The sequence below is a fragment of the Ambystoma mexicanum genome, chromosome 3q (assembly GCF_040938575.1).
Source record: "Ambystoma mexicanum isolate Mex_15411 chromosome 3q, UKY_AmexF1_1, whole genome shotgun sequence".
NCBI lineage: Eukaryota > Metazoa > Chordata > Amphibia > Caudata > Ambystomatidae > Ambystoma > Ambystoma mexicanum.
In genome coordinates, this window is record NC_090926.1 from 915,487,399 (window position 1) to 915,502,817 (window position 15,419).

At 46.1% G+C, this 15,419-nt stretch overlaps 2 protein-coding genes across 4 annotated transcripts in view; one reads left to right on the forward strand and one right to left on the reverse strand.

Annotated features, from left to right (window-relative positions):
• Nucleotides 1-15,419, forward strand: part of ARSG (arylsulfatase G) — a 2,321,949-nt gene that overhangs the window by 109,400 nt on the left and 2,197,130 nt on the right. Inside the window, exon 2 of one of the 3 annotated variants that reach the window (XM_069655065.1) lies at nucleotides 1,141-1,222. The exons of the other annotated variants lie outside the window; for them this stretch is intronic. The gene's annotated coding sequence lies outside the window, so the exon portion shown is untranslated. The remainder of the gene's footprint in view (nucleotides 1-1,140; nucleotides 1,223-15,419) is intronic. 3 annotated transcript variants of the gene reach the window in all.
• SLC16A6 (solute carrier family 16 member 6) overlaps nucleotides 1-15,419 on the reverse strand; it is a 71,463-nt gene that overhangs the window by 30,449 nt on the left and 25,595 nt on the right. The window contains exons 3-4 of the mRNA XM_069655063.1: nucleotides 7,773-7,916; nucleotides 3,716-3,844 (exon numbers count right to left, since the gene is read on the reverse strand). Of these exons, the coding sequence (XP_069511164.1) occupies nucleotides 3,716-3,844; nucleotides 7,773-7,916 (273 nt within the window). The remainder of the gene's footprint in view (nucleotides 1-3,715; nucleotides 3,845-7,772; nucleotides 7,917-15,419) is intronic.

Sequence of the window (15,419 nt, forward strand, 5' to 3'; positions counted from 1 at the left end):
TGCAAATGGTAACTCACCCTTCATAAAAATCTACTCTACTCTACGAGCGGGCGAGTAAACTTTTTATGCCCTAAATGAGCATCTACAAAAGATTATCTCCATGAATGGACACAACTAGATGTGATAAAAAGGCTCTGAAAACAGTTTGGCCACCTCTCATGTTGTTTGCCATTATATAAGGCAATCGTAGTGCAAAGTGAGCTCTGGAGGCTAAATACGGTGGATGGTATTGAGCAGATCTGTAGATGTACAGACTGAATGGAACTATTGATCACTACGTTGGTAGTTAGTTTTGTGTAATCATTATGTAAAAGGAAAGAAAGCAAGAGACTAAGCAGAGTGGATGGCGTAGCAGGCATAGAACTGGGCAAAGTAGGTGAAAAATTGTGGCCATCTCACTTTCAGGGTAGTGGTATAAAGCATCAGGGTGATAAGGGACTGTACAGGAGTATGGGTTCCGTTCATGGGTTGAGCATCAGTTACAGATGTATGCAATTAGTAGGTCACAGAACTAGGTTTACCATCAAAAGTATTTGGCGGTGTAATCAGTACATTTTCAAAAGTGTTCTCTTGTCTAAATAATACATCTTCCCCAATAAAATGAAATCTAACTTACACTGAGATCTAGATATACTAACCTAAATTTGACTGTAAAGCATAGAGATACTGCACTGTCTTACTTCAGAATTTATGTAAGGAATCGAATTGCATGACTGTCTTTTAAAAAATATAAAGTTAAAACATATTGGTCTTTTGCAGACAGGATATAGTTGGCTTAATGAAGTATCTTCGGGATTACTTCTGGCTTGCAATTATTTGAACAAAAGAAATGACTATCACTCCCACACAGGACTTTGGCACTTAAGAGTGGAGGAGATGATTACTGCAGTGAACGGAGCAAAAACGGGGGTAGAGAGGCCTGAGGGCAAGAGAGGAATGCAGGATGAGATGTGCTTTCATTGAACAGTGTAACTTAAATAGCAATTTTTGCTACACAAGTCTCAAATTAATTAGTAAACCTATATTATTGCATAGCAAATTGCTATACGACACTGCTTATTTTATGCCCTGCATTATTTCAAGGTATACACGCATTGGACAATGTTCCAATTTCAAATATTCGACTACTATTATTTTCAGATGTACCCTTAAATTAATTCTGTGTTTGGAACCGCGAGGAAGACTGCGTGACTTTTGGACTGAACAAGCATTGACTTTCAAGGTAAAAAGAAAATGTAAATTCAATTATATATGTCGGTGTAATTCCCTTTAAATCACATTTGTCCATGTTCTTTCACTAGTGGACCACGAGAGGGGCAGTCGATTCAATAGTGTGGCTTCATGGAGTCATGGAAGTTGGCCGTAAAGGCAAAGCAAATTAATACATAACAGGACATATATCAAAGCTTGATCACCAAAATCAGTCTGTCGCTAAACAATCAATAAAAAAAAAATCTTGTATATTTACTGATTTGTTTTTCTAAAAAAAAAAAAAAAAAATCTGAAATCAACTTCGACAAACTGCAATGCATTACAGCTATGCAATGTAAACAGTGTTTTGAATATCACATAGATCTCATTGTTTGATTTTGCAGGTGGGGGTCAAAAAGATGCTAGGAAATAACATTGCAGGCTCAAAACTGCAGCTAGTTTTTGCTAAAGTAGGCCGTGATTGTAATTTTGACTACCGGGTGATGGAACAAATTATGGAGAAGATCGGGAACATTGCAGGCTCAAAACTGCAGCTAGTTTTTGCTAAAGTAGGCCGTGATTGTAATTTTGACTACCGGGTGATGGAACAAATTATGGAGAAAATCGGGAAAAATGTGCACGATTCCTGCTGGGAACACATCACAAGCAGCTCACAGGTTAACCAAGAAAATGTGAACTATTTGAAATAACATTCTACTCCCGGTACATTTACTGTAAACTTGTCGTATGAGAAAAGTGGTTGTCACACTAGAAAAGGTGGCATTCATTGATCATAAAGTGCTCTAAAGGGGACTTTTTTGCACCTTAACATTTGACTTTTTATTTTCGATTTTTAACCCATACATTGGAGAACATTTTTCATTTTGGTGTGCTCACTGTGACGATTCGCTAAGTATTGTCACTTCTTCCCAAGGGGGAGCCCTTTCCCATGAGGCTAGGGAGGTGTGGCCACTCCCCAATGGGCCCCCCCTAGGTGTGGTTTAATGTGGGAGTATCTCATGGGGAGGGACCCCCCTTCCTCCCCTCTGGGGATAAGGACAGCCACCTTGGGTACAAACCTTTGTGTAACAACACTCCCCCCACATGTCTTGCCCCCCCCCCCCTCCATTTCAAACCACTATATCAAAAGTAAACTGATGTATTTCTATAGTGCCAGGAGTACAACCAAGATAGAAAGTACTAGGACGAAGAAGAGCAAAGAAAACATGAGGATTTTACTGACTCTCTTGGTACTTAGGCAAGTTGGCTCACAGGAGGCATGAGGAATACCAAGGAGCCATTGAAAACAGGTGTTGGTTACGCTGGGCGGAGTAAGCCCCGTAAAATAGAAAGTGAAGGACTGTTTGTCTTTGCCTTCCATCCGCATGGAAGGAGAACCTGAGAGTTTCAAAGACTGCACTCGACCCAACCAGAGAACAGCTCTAAAGAGGACGCCGGTGAGTAGCTGTGTGAGTCTGTGATGAGTTCTGCGTCGGAAGACCCGAGCCCAAGCAGGCAAGGCAGTGGCATGACCTCCAGGAGGAGGTGGACTGTGCGGTCCTGGAACGGTGCAAGAAGCCACAAAACGTTGAGCCATCGCTGAAGCAGTAACGAAGCAGACAGCCTCAGGAAGCAGGATGGAGACCGCCCCAGTATCTGGAGAGACCGGTGCCATGTAAGTAAGTCCCAAAAGGTAACAGGAAGCATGGGCGGACCGGCAGGGGCATGGGAGGAAGGGGTGGGTGGAGTGTAGAGGTCTCTGCATCATGCCAGTGCAAGCATGGAGCCTAGAGGAGGGCCATCGAGGGTCTGGTCCCCCAACAGTAGGAAAGGGTGCATGTGAGGAAATTATTCTCGGACCAGTGGAGGGGATAAGCCCACTGACCACCAGAGAAGAGTCTGGGACCTCGATATAAGTAATATTTTGCTCATCCAGTGGAAGAGTGCCAATCCAAGTGGGAATAAAAATACCAGGAGAAAGGAGTCGTTCTCCTGGTGAGAAAACCAAATCCATTCAATAGCACTGAAGAGGCGCGAGAGTCAGGGAGTCATTCCCCCTGGCTTTGGAGAGTGCCGATCAGTACCAGGCGAAAGAAGTGATTCTCCTGGTCTAGAAAGTTGACTGTACAAAGTCCTGGAACTACCAGCCAGGAGTCATTCCCCCGGCATTTGTTTGCAAGAGAACATTGTGGGAACGCCACCTGTATGCCAGTAGAAGGGAGTCATTCTCCTGGAGAAAGAATTTACTGTTGGATGATAGTAGTTCTTAGTTGTAGTGTAAGGGATATAAGTAGGTTGTAACACAGGACGGTGGACTTGAATTTGGACGGACAATCTGACAGATCCCTTAGTTTTAGTTTGCGGCAGAGAAACTCTTCTTATCGATGGGGATTGTGAGTTTTCTTTTTTTTTTCATCAACAAATTTCTATAGCAACAAACATGCCACCTTCCTTCTTATACACCCTTGCATCATTCACTATTATTGTTTACGCTTCATGTAATTTGTTAATGTAAGATACTTACCAGGTGCAAATGCGAAGACAGCAAAACATTCTCCAGTGGAGGCAACTGCAGTAACAAGTGAACGTTTTTTATCAAAGTAGTGCGACAATATGGTGACAGTTGGTAGGAAACTTAGGCAGTATCCCAAACCTGTGGAGGCAAAGCAAGGTTCAATTTTACAATCCTGGCAACATTCACAATTTAGACTCATCAAATCACATTGCCAGCATTCAACAACAAATGGTCATTTTCTTAAACATGGGCACCTGAATTCAAGAAAACAGTTTTTGCTAGAAAAGTAGTGGACAGAAGCAAAGCACAGCTTTCTGTATTGTTGCCAATGTTTCTTCACCAATTAGTTACATGCCTGCGTACAGTAGCAGTGTGCCTTGAAGGCTGTTTTACCTATCATTGGTAAACAGGGGCCCACAAAAAATGAGGAACCGGAATGGCCTATTTAGTCTGAAACGAGATTAAAGAGCAGGATAGAATGGGAGTTGGAGGCACGAGAGAGGGATAGAGAACGGAAACAGGAAAGACAGTAGAATGGTGGGGTTTGATGCCAATAAGAGTTACATGGGGTAAGTGGGAGCCAAACAAACTGGAAAAGGTAAAGGGGCAGGGGAGAAAAGACAGGCGACCTAGTAGGAAGATTGAGAATGTGTAAGCAGCATGATTTCAGTTGGAAGTGAGGGAGGAGAATGGGGAGTGAGAGGGGGAGTGAGAGGTGGAGTAATGTATTCACCCCCCCGGGGAGTAACGGAAGGTGGCATTTGCTTAATTTTACCAGAGCCCATGACAACCTACCTAAATCATTGTTCGCCTTGAATCTTGGGTGCTCGTATACAGTAATTTTGTTTTGCTCACACTATCTTGAGCTGTTCCACTATTAACAGGAACAATATTTCTGGCATTGTTCAGGTAAATGTGTAAGCACCAGTATGCGTATTGCCACACTTCTCAGTGGAGAGCAGAGTGAGCAACCACAGCTTTCAATCTTTTTATCTTTAAAGGCTGCATATAAATGCTAGTGGTTTGTTATTGTCAATGTAATAGCTTGCAATTAAATGGATATGGCGAGTGATAAGCTCACATGTTTAGTGCTAACCTCTGGCATGGAGCGAGCCTGCACTTAGTCCTCCCAGGATGCGAGCAAGCTAACTTAAGCCTTCATCCTTCCACGGTCTCATTACAATGGATAATGAATGCAGCTATTATTACAGTGGGAGACGCCGGTGTGTGTGTGTTACTCACCGTAATCTTATTTCTGATGCATTTATCTGTTTAGATTCACAGGCTATGCATAGGCAGACATCTAGTGGAAGCTGCAGAGTATTACAATTGCTGTTTTCTAAACTCAAAAAGGGACGCCGACAGGGCGTGCCAGTAATACCTAGTGTGACGTCCACTGTACCCAATGTCAGACATGCGTCGAAGTCCCACAGATTGTTTCGTTTCTGACATGAGGTCGCATGAAGTGAAGCGGGAGTACAGGTCTATTAAAACAGATCTCTATCCGATAAAGCTAAAAAACATGTATGCACCTTCTATTTCAAGGGGAGGAAGGGTGGGTGCCTGTGAATCTAAGTAGATAAAAGCATCAGAAATACGATTACGGTGAGTAATGTATCCCTTCTTAGTCTTGTGGAATCTGCTAAGATCACATGCTTTGCAGGGATTAGCAAGCCGTGTTAGGAGAAGGTGGTGGGTTGTCAGAAGGTCCAGCGTCAAATAGATGTTTTAGAACCGCTTGTCCCACCTGTGTATCTGCTTTGGAGTGAGTGTCAATGCAGTAGTGCTGAGTAAAAGTGTGTACTGAGCTCTACGAAGACAAACAGTTGGTCTGTTTTCGTCTGGTCTTGTTTACATAGTAAAGGACCGCCCTCCTTACATCTAGTGTATGGAGTTTCTTCTCAGCTGAACTTGTTGGGTTCTGAAAGAAGGCTGGAAGCTCGATGGACTGGTTTACGTGGAATTTGAAATTAACTGTCTTTGTGGATAACAAAGAAAGGGTCTTGCACTGACAATGCTTGAAGCTCACTGACTCTCCTGCTGGAAATGATAGCCACCAAGAAAACAGTTTTAAACGTGAGGTGTTTATGGCTTGACTTATGCATAGGCTCAAAGGGGGGGCCCCATGAGCTTTACGAGTACTTCATTGAGGTCCCAGCATGGTGGTGTGTTTGATATAGGAGGCTGGAGTCGCTTTGCTCCCTCCATGAATGCCTTGATGACAGGAACCTTCCACCATGATACTTTGTGAGAGGTGGTGTATGCTGATAGAGCCGCCAGGTGACCCTTTATAGAGTTAAAGACTAATCCGGAGTCTAGCAAGTGGAGCATATAATGAAGAATGTGAGTTGGAGTATATTCTATCGGGTTTATTTGTTTTGACTGGCACCAAATTACAAATCTCCTCCACTTGTCGAAATAACAGTGGCTGGTGTTTGGTTTACGAGCTTCCTTAAGGATACCCATACACCTTTGTGGTAAATTAAGATGTCCAAACTCTGACCTCAGGAGCCATGCTGCCAAGTTCAGTGAGTGAGGTTGAGGGTGTAATGTCCCCAGTCCTCGGATAGCAAATTGGTCTGGCACCGAACCTTGATGGGATTGCACATTGCCAGTTTGCTCAGATGTGGATACCAGGGTTGTCTCGCCAACGTGGGAGCAACTAGGATAAGTGTCATCTGTTCTCTGTGAATCTTGTTCACCACCCTGTTCATGAGTGGGGGGGGAGAGCTTAGGCAAATTTCCCTGACCAACTCATCCATAGGGCGTTCCCCTTGGAGTCTGGTTGGGTGGAAACCTGGACGCGAAGTCTGGGCATTGCTTGTTTTCTCTTGTAGCAAACAAGACATTCGAAGGAGGAGTAGGCCTGCATAGGAATCACAGAGGAAGTAATCCAGTCCGGGAAGATCAAGGCTACACCCCCGGCCGGGACGGTTGGATCTGGGCGCGGAGAGGATCTTATAGCCATCAGGGAGGAGAGTGTGAAAGCTTGTGACGGAGCTGGCCGTGAAACATGTCTCGGTGAGACCGAGGACATTGAGGTCGAGTTCTTCCAGGAGGCGGCAGAATGTCGAAGGAGTGTTTGACAGCCGAGCGAGAGGTGAGAGTGGCAACATGGGGAAGGTTGCCAACCTTGAAAGACTCAGAGGTATGCCCTACGGAGGAGTAGAAGGAGCCCGAGTGGAGGTCAGGGGGAGAAGAGGAAGGAGGAGAGGGCAAGGTAGCCAAGCAGGAGGCAGAGGTGGGAGGCAAGGAAGCCGGAGAGGTGATAGAAGGCACAGCAGGAGAAGGAAGGAAGGAAGGAAGGAAGTTGATGAGGCGCAGGAAGCGTCTGTCAAAGAGAAGGTTGGCCTGAGGCCCGTGGACCAGGACGGTGCCGTTCAGGTAGACATTAATGATTACCTTAGCGGAGTGGAAGGGGGTCCAGGAGGGCCTCCCATAGGGTGCCACCGTTAATGGGAGAGGAAGAGGGAGGAGAGAGCAAAGAGACCATATGAAGTGTCCCTAGGTCTGGTGAAGGAACGACAAAGAAGATTCCGGTGAGGGTCTGTCTGAAGGAAGCGCTGCTGTAGGTGTCAGCGATAGGGAGACCAGGGTTAGCCACCAAGATATCCTTTTTGAACTTCTTCCCAGAATTAGTGAGAAGATGGGAGAAACAGAGAGTGCCATAGGTGATGTGGAGGAGGGAAGAAAGGAGAGACGGAGGTGAGGGGGGAGAGAGCAGAGGGTGTGACCACTAGGGGAGAGCGCGAGGGGGGGGTGGGAGCAGAAGAGGCGGAACAACACGGGAACAGCAGGACAGAGAAACACAATGCCGTCACTGAGCAAAGCCAAAATCAAAAACGCAGTACAGCCACAGGGCACAGCTAGATTCGAAATTTAGCAAACGTGATCCACAGGGCACACGTGGAGGCAATAAGAGTGGGAGTCCAGTTGTGAAGGAGTGAGGGCGGGGAAGTCCTCTGTCCTTTGGGGCAGTCTTTTCATTTATTGGCATTTTTAAATGCTTTACTACAATAATAGGAAGTTATACAGAGCATGCAGTGAATTAAAACTATAAACTTACCAGAAATTAGACCGATTGTTAAGTACATTTCAACAACGTTTCGAGCAAAGGATGCTGTAACCATTCCAAGGCTAACAAGGAACCCTCCAGCCATAACTACGGGACGATGACCAAAACGATTACTCAGTACTGTTGACAGTGGCGCTGCAAAAAACAAAATAAGTCCTATTTATCAAAAAAGCCTGCATTGCTAGTACGATTATTATCTTCAGGGTTAGGGGACGTTGAAAGCAATAAACTGCACTTTTTTAATTACACCAATGTTTTGTTATGTCATTTTACTGCGGAATGTGTTGAATATGCAAGTCCATATAGGTTATAGTTCATAATATTGTGCACATTGTATTCAAACATTTCACTGTTTGGTGATGGCCACTGGTTCAGCGTGCCAGACAGATTAATGTTGTCCAGTCACACCTTCAGTGAATAGCAAAATTGGAACAATACTTTTCGGATACTCGTTGTTTGATAAATTATTACTCCTATCGCGCGTACCCCTCTCCTTAGTTGAGGGAATTTCCGGTAGCGGAGACTGGATGAAAGCATTTTTCAGTGCACAGCAAAATCCTGCAATTTAATTGATCGCTTATATGGGCACACGGCCATACCCCTTAATTCACCGGCCCCCAATGCTGCGCCCGACTAATCCCTTTTCCCATGGTGTTGTGGAATGTGTGACAGAGCTTTGGTGTGGTGCTTCTTGCGCTCATCCTTTTCCCCTTATTTACTTTTTAATTCGTCTTCATCCGGCTGCCATCAACACTTCGGTTTCCCTCACCTATCCCAGGTAAAGCCACCTTTGCAGCCTGCGTGTGCTGCCAGAAGCTGATTCCCATGCGCTCAGCCTGGAGTGCTTGGGCTTGGAATACCGGTGGGACTGCTGGTGTTGTAACTTCTTGTCAGATTGCATGCTTACCCGCCGTCTTCAATGTTGGGACGAGATCTACTCCAGATCTACTCCGCCGCACCTTCAAGAATTCCTGGTGGTGCAGACGCGATAGAAGGTAAGTGATCCTCCCCACATTTACGACAACACGGCTGAGGGGTTCCTTTCTCTGAGTGCCTGTGGCCAGGAAGTGTCTCAGTGACCCTTTGCCTACAAGAGGCTCTCAGAGGTTCCCCGTTCAGGGTCCAGGGGCGACCCCAAGGTTCCCGGTTGGAGCCAACTCCAGGCGGTGACACAAGGTTCCCTAATCTGGGGTTAGATCTGAGTGGAAGCCCAAGGATCCCTGTAACCGGACTAAACATAAAAGGACCAACTTGCCTGGCTCCTGTAAGGAATTGTGATGGATGAGTTTACAGGCATGGACTAGCTTCCCTACAAGGCTCACAAACCTGCCAAATGTGCTCACAAGAGGGTAGATGCTTCTAAAAAATCATGAAATTGAGCAAACTAAAACGAGTCACCTGTTACACAGGAAATGCCTGTCCTCGGCACCTGCTTCGCATCAGGGTTTTGACACTTGTGGGTGCAGTGGTCCACCCCTCCCCCCAATGTGAATGTTGCTTGCTCCAGAGCTTAACCCTCCAACCCCTGCCGCCCCCTCACATCGTCCTCTCCACTGGTGTTTTCTGAGCTCCGACTATAGGGGAGTACATTGCCCTCCTGGTTTCCAGCCTGACGGTTCTCTTGGTCCCATTCAGTCTAGCCTGAACAACCTCCACCTGAGGACAGGTTTCTGGCAATATTCCGACTCTTTATGCAATCCCGACAATGGGAGATACTACCATGACCTTTTACGTGAGATGTTGCGGCCTCCTGTTGAGCCCTTCGGCCACTTCGCCTGCCAAGAGCGTAGTTAACTAGGCCCCTGCATAGGATACTTCTCCACTGATATCGTTTGCTCTGGCACCAGAACCACCATCTCTAACTACACAGTACCCTTAGCCTCCAATGTCCCATCTGTGCAAGCTCCTCTGGCTCCACATCCCTCCGACCCAGCAGACCTGCGGGATGACTAGGAGGAGGGACTGCCTTCCGCTATAAGGACATTATATGAATGAGTAATACTGTTCTATGAATTCCTTGAGATCCCCATTCTGGAGAGTGGGGTGCTGGCAATGGCGATTTCCTGCATGCACAAGCAAGAAGTTAGGCATCCCCTTACAGATGAAGACATGGCGAATGTCCTTGAGATCTGGATCAAACCCCATTCAGGCTCAGTGTTTGGCAGACAGAATGACATGAGGTATCGGCCACTCATTGGAGGCTTCATGTCTTGCCTCTGACCTGCAGTCACCCTCTTCCATGGTGGCTGTGGTCATGCGTCAATCTAGGCCCACAGCCAGCCTCTGCTTGGAGGAAGAAGAATAAGCTCTTTAACGCCTTTGTTCGGAGGGTGTACCAGAACTTAGCCTTGCAGCTCAGGCAATCCAAATGTTCGGTTTTTTGTAGTTGTGAGCAACCAAAGATTGTGGTGGAAGCTTGCCTATTTCTATGTTTCTGCTGGCTGACAAACAGGAGGCTGGAGAAGATTATGGACCTCCCTTTCGAGGGCACTCTCCTATTTCATTACTCAGACAAGGCAATACAGAAAATCAAGGCCAGTATGCAAATGAGCACGTCTCTGGCATTGTTTGCTAAGCCGGCTTCTAAATCCTTCATCTCCCCAACAAGATCTTTGGAGAGCAGGTAATGTATCTTTGGGAGGTTCATGGGCTTCCTAGAGAGGCCAGCTGGCCAGACAGGTGAATAGCTCCCCCTTGGGAGCAGCAAGGTTCCACACCCACAGGGTTCTCCCAGGACCCTTCCACCTATGCCATTACCGGACTTAAACTATAACAATGACTGCCTTTTTCCTCCTCATTCAACTCTCATGGGAGGATTTCTTTCCTCCTGTCGAAATGAAGGGCAAGGACTGATCAGTCCTTTCAGTTGCCAAGTGAGACCATCTTCTCCCCTGACCTCATTCCCTCCCCTGCTACAGTTGAGGGCCATCTCTAGCTTCTGAGGCTCTGAAACTCCTGGACATCAAGGCAGTGGAGGAGAATTCCGCCCCTCCCCCCCACCAGAAGGAGACAGGTTAGTTTTCCAGGCTTTTTACAGTGCCGAAGAACAACCAGGTGAGCTCGTACTCCATCCTGAACCTGTCTTCCTTCAACACCTTCTTACATTTGGAACGGTTCAAGATTATCACACTGGCGCAGATCTAGTCTGCCCTCGATCAGGGAGATTGGTCTGTGCATTGGATCTGGAGGGTGCGTACCTGCATGTGCCCATTTGGGAACTGCACGTACACTTCTCAATATGGAAGTGCCAATTTCAGTACAGGGTTCTTCCCCTCTGGCTCAGTGCAACTCCATGCGTTTTCACCAAAATGATGCTATGGCGGCCTTCCTTGGGCAGTTGGGACATCCACACTTAACGACTTGCCAGTCCTGGCTCACAGTTAATCAGAAGTGGAATCTCTCTCCAAATCTCCAAATGTACATGACTCTGTAACTTAAGATGAATGTTTTCTTATATTTCCTGTGCCCTGATAACTTTGGGTCTGGTGCGCAATACAAATAAACAAACAAATCCTACTGGACCTGCTGTTTTGTTTTGGTCAGTGAACCCAGCAAAGTCTGCCTTGATTCTGGTTCAGAGGCTGATATTCATAGTCTACGTTTGGGATACTCATTGTGTCAGTGATTTGCCGATGGAGGAGAGTATAAAAGACATTCTCATGACTCGCTCTGTCTTTTTGACCTATTCTGTGACCACATATTGTGGGTTCCAGCCTTTGCTTGGGCTCATGACCTCCAGTATCCTGACTGGGCTGCACGCTAGGCTCAATATAAAGAGGATCCAGCTTTACTTAGTGTTTGCCAGGTCTCAAGCATATCTCCCCTCCACCGCCCCCCACAACCCCCATTAGACAATGTTACAGAACTCTCCATCTTCACACCCAGATCTGAGTTGATGCAAAATCATGTGAGAGGAGTTTTCAAAGCACCTCTCTGCCAGCCTTATCAATATGGACTGGGTAGCTACTCTGGAAGATCTGCAGATAGCTTCATATCAGCAGTTACTACAGGCCATTTCCAGTGCCTTGAAAGACTTACTACAGATTAACAATTGTTGTGTACATATTTTGATGGACAACACGACTGCCATGCTTTACCTGAGCATGCAGGTGGTACCATTTCCCCAGTTGGTTGTGGTGGTAGTGGAGTTGTGGGAGTGGCCCTATGAACATAACGTTCATGTTGAGCCCTCTATCTTCCGAGTAGGTAAAATCTAGACGCGGATGCCGTCAGAAGGCTGGAGGTCATAATCCATGAGAAAGAGATTTACATAAAAAAGAAAAATGGTACAGGACCTCTTTGCAAGGTGGGGCTCTCCCTTGGTGAACTGGTTTGCGACGCAAAGAAAAACGTCCCCTGTCTGGCTCCAACCTGGAAAAGCACAGAAACTCAATAGGCAATGTTCTTGCCATTCTTTGGGAGGGGCTGGCCCTTTATGCCTTTCTACCTTGTCCTCATAAACAAGGCACTTGCCCGGTTCTGGAAAACCAAAGAGGGACCTGTGGCGTCATTCTGGTGGGTTAAAGTCTGTGACATCATTGCAATGGAGAAATTAACAGCACACCTAATAGGGAAGATGATAGTTCTCCCGCACCTGGGCTCCGTTTTTTGACTTTGTGTAGGACAGGCAGCAGAGTTTCTTTCAAACCTTGAGACATTTGCTGCAATGCTGAATACCTGTGGGTGCTGGGTGCTGCTGAAGTGGGGTTCAATGGAGAAGGGTGAGTGGAGGGGTAACCTTGGAATCTTGTTTAAGCTACTGGTTGGAATCGGGTTTGTTTAATTTGATGTTGGTTTTATTTATTAACACGTCTTTATGTTGACTGGAGGGTTAAGATTCTTAAAATGTCAAATGAAATTCTGATGACACAAGATTGATCTTCTGATGGTATTATTGCAAGTGCTGTAAATTTGAATTTCAATAAAGACCTATTTCAAAAAGAAGGCACTTGGGAAGTTCAGGAAGTCTGGTCTTGCTTAAGGATTTTCGTGGACTTCTGTGGCCAGCCACGTTCTCATTTACGGACCTCAAGAGCCTTGTATAGCCCTCTTGGATCAGACTTCCCCTCGTGGTGTGAGAATCTGGCATCCATCTCAGTTTTTTAATCTTTTCAGTTATCACCCTATTTACTGAGGAAGTGACCTTGGGGCATCTAAGTTCAGCCAAAGATGTTTTAGAGATTGTCATAGCTGCTCGCCTGCCCTCTTTGGGGGGCTAATATAAGAGCAAATCGACAGGCTTTTCCCATTGGTGCTTCAATAGGCTGATAGATCCTCTGTGATTCAGCCTGGACCCAGATTGTTTTGTTCACCTTGTATCTGGCATCTTTGGACTTATCACTAGAATCCTTATTTCACAACATATCAACTTGTCACTGGTGGCAGCTTACAAGAATGTAGAAGGGGGATCCTTTCCCCTATCTCACTTGGTGTTGAAGTCCATATTTTGAGGGTGTCACGTGACTGTTTACACCAGTGAGAAGTACTCATCCCTCCTGTGACCCAAACGTGTTGGGCCTATGGACTTGGTGGACCAGAGCCTAGTAGCCTGGAAGGCAGCATTTCTGGTGGCAGTTATTTCAGTTTGCATGGTCCATGAACTGCAGGCTTTTTGCGTAGATTAACAGTTTGACTTTTCACAAGGATAAGGTGGTGCTCTGTATGCACTGCTTCTAGCTGCCAAATATGGTTTCAGATGTCCACATTAATAAGAGTATCTCCTTGCCGTAGTCCTTTCTTAATATATGCTTGGAGGATGAAAGGACACTTCATAATCTAGGCGTTTGTCAGTAGGACTAAGGAGATTGAGTAATCTGACACTTTTTTCATCCTCTTTAGAGGCAGGTGACTTCCAAACATAGCATTTCTCACTAGATAGAGAGTTACTCATGTCGGGGCCTACACCCTCGTAAGGCTCTGCATGCTCATGCTGTTGGGCCAAGGTAATCTTCCAGAGGCAAGTCTGTTGTGAGGGCATTGTTAGAGCTACCAATTAGACTTCACGTGCTACCTGCTGTTGGCATTACTGTTTAGACTCCAGCTCCTGAGATCATGCCAAGTTCAGACAAGTAGTTCTGCATATTATTTCTGGATTGTCTGTGTCGGGCCACCTCCCCTTCAGCGTACAAATGTCAATGTAATTTAACATCAGTAGTCTGGGGACTACTTTACTCTGTTCCAAAGTGCCCCTTCCTCCATATGCCCTCCCACTAGGTTTGCTAAACTAGACATCAGTCTGGTACAGCATAGACAACGAAAAAGGACTGTTGGGGCACGGATGGGGGAGGAGAGGTTGGCACCTCATATTATTTATTTATCATGCGCCGACAGCCCGCAGGCATCAGGGCGCAACAGACACAATGGGAACTACAAAAAGACAGGACAGTGATCAAATAGGAAACTCAAGTATCATGGGGGGCAAAACTGTCATGTTTCCACAGAGTTACCTGAACAGGTGTGTTTTCAGTGTTTTCCTAAAAAGCGTCTGGCTAGACATGGCTCTAATGGTTGGTGGTAAGGTATTCCAGGAGGCTGACACAGTGACTGAGAAAGATCTTCCAAGACCCCTAGAACAAGTGTATCTAGGTCCCTGCAGCTGGGTCAGAGTGGCAGATCGCAGAATTCTGGTCGGCTTTTAGATATTCAGGCGCGTTACCATAAAGACAGTGGTGCACCAATGTGCTCATTTTAAAATGGATTTGCTCCTGTACCGGGAGCCAATGAAGATCTCTCCTGAGGTCAGAGATATGGGATCTCCTAGGGACGTTTAGGCCACGCGGACCACATCATTTTGAATGGTTTGAAAGACCTGGATGTTTGACTTGGAGGCACCGCCCAGCAGGATATTACAGTAGTCTAGTCGTGTTAAAATTGTGGCACGTGCTATGGTCACTGTTTTTTTTCACACAAATAAGGGTGGATGCTCCGGAAAAGCTTTAGGTAATAGTTGCAGTTCCGGCGAAGGTGGTGCACTTGGACATCGGAATTAAGGGAGTCTTCTAGGTAAACCCCTATGGTTTTAACCTTTTTGTGGTTCACAATCTTGTTATCTTGAAGGAGAGAGCTGTCCTAAGAAGGTATGAGTTTAGAACGAGCCTGGGGAGAGCCAAAGATAAGGAGCTCGGTTTTGCTGCCATTGAGACACAGCCAATTCTCTGATAATCAATCCTCGATGGACTTGTAGATGTTATTAGGGGTTATGGAGTCCTGAATGTGGTCTCCGCTGAGCTTGATGACCAGCTGAGTGTCATCAGCATAGTTGGTAACAAATACACCCAGTTCCTTCAAGAGCAAGCATAAGATTGAAAAGTAATGGTGAGATGGAAGCGCCCTGGGGGACACCGCAGACAATGGGGGAGACGGAAGAAGAGGCCAAACCCCAATGGATTTTTGATTCCGGGTTAGACGAGGACTGAACCCAGTCAACCGCCTCTTTGGAGCAGTTAGCTTGGTTCTGCATGCACGCAAGGAGGCGCTCATGGTCGAAAGCCCTGGACAGATCTACAGATCAAATAAAATCAACATACCAGCTTTCCCTTTCTCCATGATTTTTAGGAGATGGGACTGTAAGTCGACCAGAGCTGTTTCCTTGATGAATGAAAGAGGGGCAGAAGCCAGACTGTCGGTTGTGAAATTTGT